This window comes from Furipterus horrens, unplaced genomic scaffold (assembly GCF_987537825.1).
Source record: "Furipterus horrens unplaced genomic scaffold, mFurHor1.1.pri manual_scaffold_3, whole genome shotgun sequence".
NCBI classification, from domain to species: domain Eukaryota; kingdom Metazoa; phylum Chordata; class Mammalia; order Chiroptera; family Furipteridae; genus Furipterus; species Furipterus horrens.
In genome coordinates, this window is record NW_028327173.1 from 93,874,988 (window position 1) to 93,890,350 (window position 15,363).

Consider the following 15,363-nt stretch of genomic DNA (forward strand, 5'->3'; position numbering starts at 1 on the left):
ATGGCATTAGGAAGGTTGAGAACCACTGCTCCAGAGAAACACTAAGAATGAGATTGACCTGCTCCACTCATGATAGTTGCGTTTCATTTTTCCACTTTGCCTGCAAATTCAAAGGGTGATTCTATGTAGAGTTTATTTCTGGTGGGTCTTATATCATGAGGAGAACTTAGTAAGGCAGAGAGGAAAATAATGTCCAAGCTGGAAGAATGAGGAATGGGAACAATGAAAGTGAGAAGAATGAAAAACTACAATGTGCTTAGGAAGCCCTGTGCCATTCAGGAAGTGTGGAATGCCTTGCATCCTGGTGGATAGCATTGCTCTTCCCACCCATGCTGAAAGCATACCTGTATTGTTCTATTTCTTTAATAGCAGGGTAGAGACTTCTCAAAAGGAAGGAGAAAAAGTGCGTTAAAGGACATTATTTCTTCATGGGGTGGGATGGGGCCCAGTCTCCACTATGAGACTGTAAGGTGGCGGGAGGTATTAAATTCAGATAAATAGTGGGTAGAAATAGAAAAGTATTCAGCAGTTGAACTGGTGTTTCAGAGTCATTTTACATAAAATATATTAGTCTATATTTTAAAATAACTGGTGGGAAAGTGAAAGGTTGAAGAAGAGAAACTTTTAAATGGAAGAGCTTGTACTCCTTAGCCAAAACACTGTTATTTACAAACAGGGGTAACAACATTCATTTCCTAGGTGGTTGATAAACTTAGCCGGACAGGTATGAAGCACTTCCCTGAGTATTAGAACCCGAATATTCCCTAGGTCCTGTAACCTGAACATCACTTGTGGCCAGGACTCAAGTTCTTTGCAGTGAAGCTTTAAAGTCTCATCGAAATCAGGGGATGTAGCTTGAAACTTGTTCCTTTGACCCTGTCCTTCTATGACAGGCCCCACAGTGGATGCTGGAAGTGGGAGGAGAGGGGCTATCACCTAATCTCAAAGTCACAGGACCAGGATCTCTGCCATTTCAGATCCCCTAGGACTGGACCTCCTGCAGTCTCTTGTTTTAGAACACAGTAGGGCGGGGCAGGAACGCTTTACAAAAGAGCCAGGATGGATAAGGTTTATTTTACTTGTCACCTCAGTCATTTTTTTTTCCCATTAAAGCAGCATATTTGAGAGTGGAGGTAATGTTCTATCCCTTGGATTGTACTGGGAGTTTGGATCATTGCCATGAACAGGGAGAGGGGTTGAGTGCCGCAGCATGTCGGGTGACTAGCAGGAAATTCGTGCCTGCCAGAACACATCATTTCAACTTTGGCTTTCACTGTGCTAATTCCCTGAATGGCAATAACAAGACGCGGGGGTGGCGGTGAGAGCGGGGCAGGAGGAATGGGAAATAAAACAAAAGAAATCTGAGGAACTGAATTCTGCAGGAGAAGGCAGTTACCAGAGTTTTAGTTTAACAGCTCACAGATGCAAGCCCGGAGGCAGAGGGAGGGAACAAGGCTGGGCTTAACACCCTGCCACTGGGATTTAGACAAAGGCGGTTTGAGAGGCTGAGAATGAGGAGGGATCAGTTGCTAATATCAGCTTGGGGACAGAGCCAGCAGCTGGACTCCCGGCAAGAAACTGAATAAATCCACAGCGTCTCCTTCAGGGTAGAAATTACTGGAGTATGTACCAAAATAAGAACTCAGAGAAAAAAGTAAGTTTGGGAAAGGACTTACAGATTTTCACCATCTTTGAAATCTCGCTTGTCTTTGAAGCATGTCTTCTTCAATGCGTTACCTCTTTATAGTTTTTGTCTCGTGTGTAATCATTTTTATTGTGTTTTATGTGTTCAGTTTTGGGGGACAGCAGAGCTTACAGAGGCTGAATAATTCGGACACTCTGCTGCTGACTCAAGTTTGCACATCCTTTTTCAAAGGCAAAACCCCTTTCCTGTGGAGAAACAAACTAATGATATATGAGAAGTCTTCTTGCAAAGAATACCTGACCCAGAGCCACTATATCACAGCCCCTTTATCCAAAGAAGAGGCTGAATTTCCTTTGGCATATATAATGGTCATCCATCACAATTTCAATACCTTTACAAGGCTCTTCAGGGCTATTTACATGCCTCAGAATGTCTACTGCATTCATGTGGATGAAAAGGCTACAGTTGAATTTAAAGATGCAGTGGAGCAATTACTGAGCTGCTTTCCAAATGCCTTTCTGGCTTCTAAAATGGAGCCAGTTGTCTATGGTGGGATTTCCAGGCTCCAGGCTGACCTGAACTGTGTCAAAGATCTTGCCGCTTTGGAGGTTCCATGGAAGTATGCCATCAACACCTGTGGGCAAGATTTCCCCCTGAAAACCAACAAGGAAATAGTTCAGTATCTGAAAGGATTTAAAGGGAAAAACATTACCCCCGGGGTGCTGCCTCCAGCTCATGCAATCGGCAGGACTAAATATATCCACCGGGAGCACCTGGGCAAAGAGCTCTCCTATGTGATAAGAACCACAGCTCTGAAACCGCCTCCTCCCCATAATCTCACCATTTACTTTGGCTCTGCCTATGTTGCCCTATCAAGAGAATTTTCCAACTTTGTTCTCCATGACCCACGGGCTGTTGATTTGCTCCAGTGGTCCAAAGACACTTTCAGTCCTGATGAACATTTCTGGGTGACGCTCAATAGGATTCCAGGTATGTGAGATTCCATATTTCGCATGATAGCAATTTGCCACACTTGGAAGGGGTCTTCAAGAACTGGCTTCTTTTCACTTGAGTAGAACATGGAAACTGAAACATACAGTCCTCATCCTAATCCTTTCTAAATGCAGGGTGATACTTTTTGTTTGTTTTTAAATATTTTATTTATTTATTTTTAGAGAAAGAGCAAGGGAGGGAGAAAGGGAGAGAAACAGCAATGTGTGAGAGAAACATCGATCAGTTGCCTCTCATATGCCCACCCCGAAAGGGGACCAAACCAGCAACCCAGACCTGTACCCTGATGTGGAATCAAACTGGCGACCTTTTGCTTTGCAGGATGTTGCCCAACCAACGGAGCCACACCGGTCAGGGCAGGATGTTTTTAATGTGATAATACAATATTCTAATGTTGCCAACTAATACTTTTCAGTGGTTTGCTTTGCAATTCATCATGTTCTCTTGCATTTATCATCTCACCAAATCTTTACCACAATAGGTATTATTGTTCTCAGTCCCCACTGGAGTTCTCTCTTTCTCCTAAATTTGTCAAACTTGCTCTTACCCCAGGGCCTTTGCCTGGGCCATTCTCCTGTCTACCCCTCAAGTGGCACAGGCTCTTTCTTATCAGCTAGATGTCCTCTGAGCTGATCACCTCACCCTGTTTTCCCTTCAAAGAGTTTATCACCATCTGGAATTATTATATTAACTTATTTACATAAGTTGGTTCATGGCCTCCTCTGCATTAGCTCCATGAAGTTGGACCATTTCCTATCTTGTTAACTGCTGTATCCTCAATGCTTAGAACACAGTAAATGCTCAATAAATATGCATTAGGTGAGTGAATGAATAAATGGCAAAGTATGAGGCTTTACTATGACACCATGGCTGTTTCTCTAAGACTCAGTAAACTGAGAAATATGTGGACCCATGCATGTAGGCTTAAATATATATACATATATACATATATATATATATATGTGTGTGTACATATATACATATATATATATATATATGTGTGTGTGTGTGTGTATGTATGTATGTGTGTGTTTTTGGTTTTTTTAACCTCAGATAAATAATGAGATTCTAGGAGAAGCTCTTTTCATGAAAATATTTCTACTTTCACTAATGGGGCAGATCAACAATTTTAAAACCTGTATAAAACACGGTAGGATTTCTTCTGAAGGAAACAGCATGCTTTGGACTCAATGAAAAACACAAAATGGATCTCTGATGAACTCGACAGCATTATTATAGCAAGAGAAAAGCAGTCATTGTTCTTGTTGTTGGGGAACTGCCAAGTTGGAAACACTGGTAGGTGCTCTCAGGCTGCAGGGCAGGGCCTGCTGGGCGATGAACACACCAGCATTCTCTGGAAAATATTGTGTTTGAGCTCTGAATCCCAGGGTGGCTGGCCTGGGGGGCAGGGCTGGCTCTCGTCCTGCACATTCCCTTTTTCCTGATCTCCCTCTCCCTGGAGCTACCATCCCTTCACATTTTTTTATCGGTTGTTTCCTTCACTGACATGTAATTTGAGGCTATTAGGTACTTAGAAGCAGATTTTCATAGTTAAATATTTATTCCCTTTCTGTTTTCACTCTCCCCTTAAGATTTAAAAAGGTTTGATTCTAACCATGTGATTCCTTAGATATCATACTGAAATGAAAGCATTTTATAATTTAGCAAAAGCCTGAATTTGTTGTCTTTTAAGAAAAGAAAACACGGTGTTTGATTAGTATTAAGTATTTGTTACTTTTACAGAAGGATGGTCAGTCTGATCAATCTCAAATCAGTGTAGAAAAATCAAGGAAAAAAGAAACTCCCCTCCCTACCCCCAGCCTTTTTCTTTCCCAGTCCTAATCAAATAGACAAGATGGGAGACCAAGAATGACACCTAGAAATGTGCAGGAGAGAAAGACGTTTTTGCTAAAGGTCTTCCATGTGGCATGCTGGCTTCTGCCCTGTTACAGTGACAATACAACTCCATGTAAATCACATATCCTCTTGGAACCTGAATTCTTAAGAAGGTGAAAATACTGGGGAGTCTGGACTCCAAGTTGCCCATTAGCTCTGGCGAATGTAATCCATTTCTCTTGCAGGAAATTGGGGTGAGAACTCTGCTAATAGAGCATGTCTTCCAGGAGGTAGGTGAGCACAGCCCTGTCAGTGGGCTGTCAGGTCTGATCCTGCAAGGCAAGCTTTTCAGGATAAAGTGACATTTCCTGGGGCTTTGCCTCCTTTTCTTAGACTCTGGATGGCATCCTGGTTTAGAGACACAGCAAAAGAAGATCCTGCTTGTAGGTAGAGACTTCCTTAATTACAAGTAATTAAAGAAAAAAAATCATCAGACACTAGCCCCTGTGCTGCTGTCTCATCTTCAAAGGCAATGTAAACTTCAGTCCCGTGCTCCAGTAACTCCTGTCCTTTTTTATGCTTGAGCATTCCTTGTTATCTAAGATTTGATGTGCGAATCTGCTTCTTTATTACTAGACAGCCTTTAACAGTATAAGTTCTTCTATTTTCAATGTCATGTTGTAAAGGGAAAGTTTTTCAGTAAGTACAGCATAAGATTCCTTTTTGCAAATGTGCAAGTCAGAGGGTGCTGTTTCTCCCTTCCTCAACGTTTCCTTCTCTCTTCTCCTAAATATTCTAAATTAAAGTGTTTGTGTTAGACCCTGTATATGCACATCAGGTCCCCCAACACACCCACAAGAGTAATATTCCTAAGAAAATGATTAGTCTTCTATAGTGAGATATCAGAAAACAAAGTGAAAATAGTTTAAAATTGGTGGGACTCAATAAAAAGTTTATTTATAGAGGTAACACTAAATTGCATATCTTCACACAGCTCTTTTTTACGTTATCTTTCTGTTGAGAAAATGACATCCCTTTTAGTTTTTAATCCTTAGCCTTTTCCCATAGTGCATTATAAATAGAAATGGTGACACCAGAGAGAGTCCCTTGACAGCCAGTCTCACATCCTTCTTGAGGGGAGGCCAAACGGAGTGGCTATCATTCCATCCCCTTTGGCTCATGGTCAGGCAGATTGACTAGATCTCTCCCTCTGGCCATAAATTCAAAGCAAACCACCCAGGAGCACAACATTTCTTTGACTCACACTACAAAACATCCAGCTCTGCTAGCAGTACCTTACTCCAACTTCTGGTACACACTTATATTTTCTAACTTCTCAGATCTTTGTAATCATTGCTACTGTCACCATAAGACGAGCCCCTTTTCTCTAGCTCCTCTGGTTATTCCACTAGCGAGTTCTTTTCCCTTCCTGCCCCAGGGCAGAGGGTCAGAGCCCATTTAGATTTTTGACTCAAGTCTTGTCAAATTGTTCAGCACCTGCAAAAGCTGGTAGTAGTATAGGTTTTTTTTGTCCTGTTCCTATTGTTACAGAGTGAAAGGGGGTTCTTTCACGTGGCGCCTTGGTGTAAAACCCAACAACTAGTGCTGAGGAAAACAGGTCTTTATTTACAATATTCCAACCTGGGGAGGGCAGTGAGCACTTTAGCTCAGAGCTCTGTTCTCCCATGGGACCCAGCACTTCCCTTGCTCCCCAAAAGGCTAGAAGCCAAAAACATGCCCAGAAGTTCCCCATCCCTTATCTGTCAGCTGTCTCCTTCAGGATCTGGGGTACGATGTCATCAGCCTCCATATAACAGTCCAGGAAAACACGTGCCTTGTTGCACCGGATCATGCATGGTTCTCCCTTTGCCCTTTCAAAGCCGCATGGTATTCTCCCTTCTCAAAATCACATGGAGAACCTCGCTAAAATGTCTGCCGCCTATTTTTAAACCCCTGACTGTGTCCTCTGATGCAGTGGGTTCGGTAACCAGTTCTGACCATTTACAGAACCTTAGGCAGGCTCTGTGTGCTCTCTGTACCATTCTATGGTCCAAAACCCCTCCCATCTTCCTGGGGCCTTGGAAGAACCAAAGCCATTTGTGTAACAAAGGCACTAGCCACTAGTCACAGGCATGTGAAGGCATCCTGAAAGCTGTTTCCTTTCCCCATTCCCCAACCTGCAGGCTCTGGGGATTTTTGGACACCCCCTTTCTGTAACACTATGGCTAAATTGTCCTCCTGTCCACTTCAGGACCGGTCCACTTCTACTGAAAAGGCAAAGCTGCTATAGAATTTGGCTTTAGCTACGTTTTTTCTCTCACTGCATAAGTTTGTTCTTGTGAATTTTTGCTCATGCATTACTCAGACCTTTCTCATGCCTTGATGCTTTTCTTCCATAGGAATGTTTTCATTTGCTTCTCTTCCTTTTTCCACTCTGTGTACATTTTTTTCAGAGCTCCTTTGTCAAATAAATTATCTCAACCTCAGAAGTGGCCACATGATCACATTTCCTCATTTTTCAATTCTAAAAATAGCGTGTTTCCTACTTTGATTCACTTTTCTTTTTAAACTTTGAGTTTTATTTATATGTGCACATTCTTTGGGAATGTGATACGACTTTTAGAGTTGCAAGTGGCAGAAATGCAATTCAATGTTGCTTAAAAAAGACATCAGAACTTGCTGAGTCACAGAATTAAGATGTTCAAGTGTAGGGGCTCCAAATAAAGCTGGTTCAAAAGTTAGAACAATATATTCAGGAATCTTTCTTGCCAGGTCATCTCTGTTTGCCCAGGTCTGAGGGTGGGTCCTGGAAATGGGTCTTTCAGTACTAAAACCAGGAACATCCCAGGCAAACTGGGATGAGTTGGTCACCCTACCTCTCTGCCTCTGTCCCTGTAGGTCTCATTGAGGCAGACCCTCCCCACCAGGTGTTAGAGATGGCCAGAAGTAGCTCCAGGTGTTTGGTTCTAACAGCTGGCACTTCTAGGGGAAAAGAGTCTTTTGCCTGATAGTTCGAGCAACAGCTCAGGAGAGTCCTCAGATTGGTTCTGCTTGGTCTAAATTCCTATCCCTGAATAAATCAGGAGGATGAGAAATGCTGGCCAGCCTTTTTCAGGTCACTCACACCAGAGCTAGAGGTTAAGAGGCATGCTCCGGTGGAGGACAATTCCTTAGCATGATGCTGGGCAGATGGAAGCACAGGCCACGTAGGATGGTTCCTTGTCCTGCAGACAGTCTTGTTTTGACCATCTGCACATATCAGAGGGGCAAGATTTAATGCAGTGATTTTCAACCTTTTTCACCTCGTGGCACACATACTAATTACTAAAATTTTGCGACATGCTAAAAAGTGTATTATTATATTTTTTGACTGATCTGACAAAAAATAGGTGTAATTTTGATTCATTCACACTGGATGGCCATTGTTGTGTTGGTCGTTGTCATTTTTTATTTGACAGTCTAAGGGAAAAGAGGTCAGTACCCCTGACTAAATAGGCAGGTATTGCATGTTTTAAAAGTTCTTGTGGCACACCGGTTGAAAATCACTGATTTAATGAGATCCATGAGCACTTGAACTATTTAACTTGGAGAATACTAATTACATTGCTTTTGTGGAAATGGTATGATCTCATTAAGCATACTACTTTCCCCTCATAAACACATTTTTAATAATGTTCCTTTATTATATTTGAATAGTATTTAGTTTGCAAAAGGACTTCTTTAATTTTTATAAGACTCTTGTAAGAGAACTATCCTTCCCATTTTGTAGATGAGAAAATTTAAGATGGAAGTATATGACTTGTTCAAAGACAAATATTACATACAACTAGTAAGAAATAAGAATAAAAGGAAACATTTAGGGGAAGAAGAAGCAACACTAATGTTACATGTTACATTAAATTGAACCTAGTTTTACAAATTCTTCATGTGATTATTGCAGTAGAAGTGTTCAGAAGATGAAACTTAACTAATTGTAAGTCTTATGGAATGATTATGTAATTGGACCCACCCAAGAATGCTGTTTTGTTTCTCATGTCATCTTGGTATTTAGTCCATTTTCCCAGAACTTTGGCTTTTTCATGAGCAGAAGTTATGGAAAGTTGAGGGAACTAATATTTACTGAACACATGCCCATGGGCCTGAATTACCTCGGTTCAATCTTCCCAAGAATTTTGTCTGGTCAGTACTTAAAGCTATATTTTATAAATGTGAAGATGTGATCAGAGGGCTTGAGTAATGTGCTCTGCTTCAAAAGCAGGAAGCATGCCCTGGCTGATGTGGCTCAGTGGATTGAGCGCTGGCCTTCAAACCAAAGGGTTGGCAGTTTGATTCCCAGTCAGGGCACATGCCTGGGTTACAGGCCAGGTCCTCAGTTGGGGATGTGTGAGAGGCAACCACACACTAATGTTTCTCCCCCCTCTTTCTCCCTCCCTACCCCTCTCTGTAAAAATAAATAAATAAAACCTAAAAAAAAAAAAAAAAAGCTGGGAGCACTCCCCAAATTCTACATGCTCAGAACTCAGTTCCGTCACTCACCCTTGTGTGCCCCTGAATTCAGCACCATCCTCTGTTAGCGCAGCTCTGCAGGCTGGCTTCCATCCCTCTAGTTCTCATCACCCCGGTCCTTGTCAATTCACCTTTTCCTGGAGCTTGGCCGCCAGAGTCAGAGGAACTGGGTTGGGACCCTTGCTCCTCCATCACCACCATGTGACCTGATGTTTGGAAAGCTCAGTCTTAGAGAAGTAGTGTAGTGAAGCTGTTGAAGGCGTGGATGCTGGAGCCAGTCTGTCTGAATATGAATCCCACTCAGCCATTTATAAGCAGTGTGACCTGGATAAGTCACCTAAATTTAAGGGCTTCAGTTTCCCATCTGTAAAATAGAGAAATTAATATTTATATCAAATATGTGATGCTTAAATGAGTGGGACCAGTGCCTGGCACATGTTTTAAGTGTTCATTTTTAAAATTGTTGTTGTTGTTGTTGTTATTACTGAGCAGTAGGCTGTACTAGGTACTGGGATATGGTCATGAATAAGACAAATAAGGTCCCTACTCTCATGGAGTATATATTTAGAAGCAGGAGGCAGGTAATAAAAAGTAGACAGATAAGATAATTTTAAATTATGGTAAGTGCTATAAAGAAAATGCAGGCTGGTACAGGAAGTGATCTAGTTTAAATTGGGCAGGTCAGGGAACTCTTCTTGGTGAAAATAGCACTTGAACTGTACTTGTGCTTGAGGATGAGCTAGCCATGCATTGGGAAAGAGGTTCCAGGCAGAGAGTCTAGGGCTTGCAAAGGTCCTGAGGTGAGCAAGAGCTCCCTGTGTTCAGGAGTGGAAAAGCAGCCCTGTGGCTGAGGCTGAGTGAGCAAGGGTGAGGGCTGGACCAGACATGAGGTGGGCAAGACCAGAGATGACATGACCGCCACCCTCGTCCCTTGTCTGACTGATGTGCTTTTCTTTTACAATTCAGCTTAGAGTCACATTTTCTAAAAAACCTTTCCTAATTCTTATTCCTGTGGACTCACTCCTCCTGTATCACACTGTATTATTTTTAACCTCACAGTGCTGTTTGTGTCCCTGGTTGCCTTCTAGATTGGGCTTCAAGGAAAAGCACCTGCACAATTCCAGGCACTCGAGCAATGCTCAGTACAATGGAGTCTCAGCTTGTATTCATTTACCTTGCTGCACAAACTCAACTGTATTCACACACACACACACACACACACACACGTGCAAGCCAACACTCTATGAAAGTTTAAATGGTTTCAGCCATCCCACCCTACCCTCTATTGCATCCAACGAGTGGGGTCCAGAGTGAGCATGAAGTAGATTCTGCTCATTCCCATTCTGAGTCATGGCTCCCATGGCTCACTAATGTAAGATTCAGTATGCATCTTACAGCTCCTCAGCTTGAGCCAACTGCTTCATCTGGTGCTCATTGTAAGAAACCATTCTGGGCCAAGATTAAAGAGGAAGTTGGTCATGTTGGAAATTTGGGGACTCTGTGTTATTTTAACATGACACATTCCCAAGGGATTTCTGCAGAGGAATTTTGACCGTGTGTTGTTTTCCTTTACACATTGACTTTGCAACCTAATCTCTAAATGTGTGTTGAATTTCTAGAACTGTTAGTAATTAGCAAAGTCAGTGCACAAATTCAAATAGTTTTATTTCTAATCCTGTGTTCTGTCCTCAATCCACAAGGCAATGTATAGAAGAATTACTGTTTTCTAAAAGTGGTTTTTACTAGAAAGGTAGATGGGCCCAAGTACTATGAAGAGATAATTATCAAAGACTGAAGACTTTGAACAATTTATCAGAACTTTGATATGTCATGGACCTTTTGGCTAGACTTCCAGCATTTTTGGAAGGTTATTATGTTGCCAAATGTGCTAAGGGCATAGCTTTTATAATCCCTCTTTGAGAAACTTGTATTTAAATGGATAATTTTGTTCTCATGCTCCCAGGCCCTCTCCCACATTTCTCCCCATCTTTGGATATCTCTCCCTGAGGCTCCCTTTGGAACCTGCTGATGCCCCTGGCTCCTCCTCCCTACTCCCCACTAACACACTTCTCCGGAATCCCCGTGACTGGCACAAGCATTCTCCAAGTCAGCCAGCTTCTCCTCATGCAGGCTCCCATATCTGATTAGCACATTCTGCACATTCTGTCTGTGATAGGTTTCTAGGGAGCATCACCCTCCCTGTTCCCACCACTCCCACTCTAACTCCAGCGCCCGGTGCTTCTCAAGTAGATTGTTTGACCCTTCCAAGTGTTCTCCCTGACCCAGGTCTCCCTTTTCAGGCCATTCTAACACTCTTGACATATTTTTCTTCTTAAGGCATAGCTCTAAAGAAAAACTTCTCAATCCCAAAAGCTGCAGTGACTTTCAACAGCTTTTTGAATTATTCAGTATAAACATCTCAACATGGCATATTGGATATCAGTATATCCCTACTGAATTACACCTCAATATCAGCAATATCACCCCACTTTCAATTCCTACTGCTGTTTTCCCCAAAAGGGACACTCCAGAGAAACCACCTTGCCTTTGGTTTTTTTCTGCTTATCATTCTCTTTACTGGGGCCAATCTCCTCCATCCCTCGCAATAAATAATGACTTTAATAGGTCTGCATTCAGTGGCTTGCCATTTAGGAAGCTCTCCCTAATCTTTTTTTCTCAATTGTACACCCTTGTAAACCTTTGTTGTAACTCTTTTAAGTCATTCTATAATCTTCGAATAATTATTCTGAATGTAAATATATTACATTGACTGGGCTATAATCTCTTTATGGTGTTTTATTTTAAGCAGCCCAACCAGCAAGCACCCAGTGAGATAAAAATAAATATTTATTGAATATTGAATGGAGTCAGATGAAAATAATTTTTAAAATTTTTTATTGATTATGCCATCACAGTTGTCCCAGTTCTTCCCCCTTTGCCTCCCTCCACCCAGCACAACCTACTCCCTCAGATGATCCCCACTCCTTTGTTCCTGTTCATGGGTCATGCATATGTTCTTTGGCAACTTTATTCCTATCCTTGCTCTTAACATCCCTCTGCCTATTCTGTAACTACCAATTTGTACTTCTTAATCCTTTAGCCTTTTCCCCTATTCCTTCAGACCCCGTCTCCCCACTAAACACCAGCCCAATGTTCTCCATACGTATGATTCTGTATCTGTCCTGCTTGTTTGCTTAGTTTGTTTTTTAGATTCAATTGCTGATAGATATGTACTTATTGCCATTCTAATGTTCATAGTTTTGATCTTCCTCTTTTTCTTTTTTTTAAGTATATTTTATTGATTATGTTGTTACTGTAGTCGCAATTTTTTTTGCCTTTGTTCCCCTCTGTCCAGTACTCACCCATCCCTCCAGCAATCTCATCCCCCTAAGTTCATGTCCATGGGTCATGCATATAAGTTCTTTGGCCTCATCCTTTCCTGTATTATTCGTAACTTCCCCCTGTCTATTTTGTACCAAACAATTATGCTTCTTAATCCCTGCACCATTTCCCTGTTTCTTCCCCTTGCTCCTCCCAGCTGATAACCCCCAAATGATCCCCATACCTATGATTCTGTTTCTATTCTGGTTTGCTTAGTTGGATTTTGTTTTTATTTTTTAGATTCAGCTGTTGATAGTTGTGAGTTTGTTGTCATTTCAATGTTCATAATTTTGATCTTTATCTTAAGTAAGTCCCGTAATAATAGCTTGGTGATGATGAGCTCCTTAACTTTACCTTGTCTGGGAAGCACTTCATCTGCCCTTCCATTCCAAATGGTAGCTTTGCTGGATAGAGTAATCTTGGTTGTAAGTCCTTGCTTCTCATTACCTTGAATACTTCTTGCCAGTCCCTTCTTGCTTGCAAAGTTCATTTGAGATATCAGCTGATAGTCTTATAGGCACCCCTTTGTAGGAAACTCTCTGCTTTTCTCTTGCTGCTTTTAAGATTCTCTCTTTATCTTTAACCTTTGGCATTTTAATTATGATGTGTCTTGGTGTAGTCCTCTTTGTGTCTAGCTTGTTTGGGACTCTCTGTGCTTCCTAAACTTGTATGTCTATTTCTTTCACCAAATTTGGAGAGTTTTCCTTCATTATTTTTTCACAGAAGTTTTCAATTTCTTGCTTTTCCTCTTCTCCTTCTGGCACCCCTATGGTTTGGATGTTGGCACGTTTAAAGTTGTCCCAGAGGTTCCTAAGTCTCTCCTTATTTTTTTTCAATATTTTTTTCTTCATTCTGTACTGGTTGACTGTGTTTTTACTTCCTTATGTTCCAAATCATTGATCTGAACCCTGGTTCCCTTCCCTTCACCATTGGTTTTGTGTGGATTTTCCTTCATTTCATTTAGCATAGTCTTCACTTCTTCCCTTATGCATTTTCCATACTTAAGCATATCTGTCAAGCCTGTGAGCATCTTTACCACCAGTGTTTTGAACTCTGCATCTGTTAGGTTAGCTATCTCCTCATCTGTTAGGTTGGCTATCTCCTCGTCACTAGGTTCTCCCACTGGAACCTTGATCCGTTCCCTCTTTTGGGCCATGCTTCTCTGTCTCCTCATTTTGACAGGCTCCTGTGCCTGTTTGCCTGTGTCTTAGGCAGAGCTGTCACTCCTGTTACATTGTAAGGGGCAGAGCCTTAGTGATTTGTCAGTAGAGGGTGACCCTTTTCACCATGTTGTGGTGCTGTATGTGGGGGAGGGGTCAGAGAGGGAACAATGCCACTTGCTCAGCACTCACCCCTTTTCCAGGCACTTCTCCCACTTTGTGTGGGTCTGACCCCTCTCTTGCTGTTTCCCTGGCTGTGATCTCAGAGTGGGTGGGACTGCGGATGTTCTAGGACTGTCAGGGCTCTTAAAACAAGCAGACTCTGCTGAAAGACTGGCAGTTTCTTCCTCTGCCCCAACCCCCACTGGTTTGCACAGTCAAAAGCAATGAGTCTTTATTTTTCCCAATGCTAGAACCATGAGCTGCGTGGTCTGGTGCTGGGAGCGCTCCCCAGGTGTCCCTCCCGACTTTTTAGAATGTGTGACTGTGCTTTCCACCAGCCTGCCACTGCCACTGCTGCTGCCACCACTGCACTGTGAACTCTCTGCCCTGGCTCCACCCCTCCTACCTGTCTGGATGAGTATTTCTTTTTTATATCTTTGTTTGTAGGACTTTCATGCACCTAGATTTTCTGGGACTTCTGGTTATCTCTAGTTTTGAGGTAATTGTATTCCTTCTTAGCTGTGGAAGGAGACTCAGCGTGTCTGTCTAGGTCTCCATCTTGACCAGATGTCCCTTTTTCTTAAATAAGTTCCTTCAACATTTCATATAATGATAGTTTGGTGATGATGAACTGCTTTAGCTTTACCTTGTCTGGGAAGCACTTCATCTCCCCTTCCATTCTATGATAGCTTTGCTGAGTACATTAATATAGGTCGTAGGTCCTTGTTTTTCATCACTTTGAATACTTTTTGCCAGTCCCTTCTAGGCTGCAAAGTTTCCTTTGAGAAATCCGTTGGTAGTCTTATGGGAACTACTTGAGAAATCAACTGATAATCTTATGGGACTCCTTTGTAGGGTAATTATCTGGTTTCTCTTGCTGCTTTTAAGATTCTCTCTTTATCTTTAAACTTTGGTATTTTAATTATGATGTGTTTTGAGTGGACCTCTTTGCAACCATCTTGTTTGGGACTCTCTGTGCTTCCTGGAGTTGCATGTCTATTTTCTTCACCAAATTAGGGAATTTTTCTTTCACTATGTTCTCACATAGGTTTCAAATATTTTGCTCTTTCCCTTCTTCTGACACCCCTATGATAAAGAATGTTGTTGGAACACTTGAAGTTCTCCCAGAGTCTGCTTACACTAACCTAGTCTTTTTGGATTCTTTTTTCTTGTTGTTGTTCTGATTACTTATTTTTTCCTTTCTTATGTTCCAAATCATTGATTTGATTCTTGACTTCATTCACTGTACTGTTGTTTTCCTGTAAATTGTTCTTTATTTCAATTAGTGTATCTTTCATTTCTGGTGGTATCTTTTCTAGGCTGTTGAAGTCCTCACTAATTTCCTTGAGCATCCTTATAACCAGTGTTTTGAACTCTGCATCTGATAGATTGCTTATCTCCATTTTATTTAGCTCTTTTCCTGGAGTTTTGATGTGTTCTTTCATTTGGGCCATGTTCCTTTGTCTCCTCATTTCTGCAGACTCCCTGCATTTGTGTCTATGTATTAAGTAGAGCTGCTATGACTCCCTGTCTTGGTAGCATGGCCTAATATAATAGGTGTCTAGTGGCACAGCCTCCGCTATCACCCAAGATGGGTACTTGAGGTGTGCCCTTTGTGTGGGCTGAGTACACACTCCTCTTGTAGTTAAGCCTTAATTGCTG

The 15,363-nt window shown here is 41.8% G+C and overlaps 2 protein-coding genes across 2 annotated transcripts in view; both read left to right on the forward strand.

Annotated features, from left to right (window-relative positions):
- GCNT2 (glucosaminyl (N-acetyl) transferase 2 (I blood group)) overlaps positions 1-15,363 on the forward strand; it is a 118,936-nt gene that overhangs the window by 25,311 nt on the left and 78,262 nt on the right. The window lies entirely within an intron of this gene.
- LOC150015510 (N-acetyllactosaminide beta-1,6-N-acetylglucosaminyl-transferase-like) lies at positions 1,688-2,643 on the forward strand. The gene has a single exon (XM_090269874.1). It carries the CDS (start codon positions 1,717-1,719, stop codon positions 2,641-2,643), a length of 927 nt encoding a protein of 308 aa, XP_090126000.1. The 5' UTR covers positions 1,688-1,716.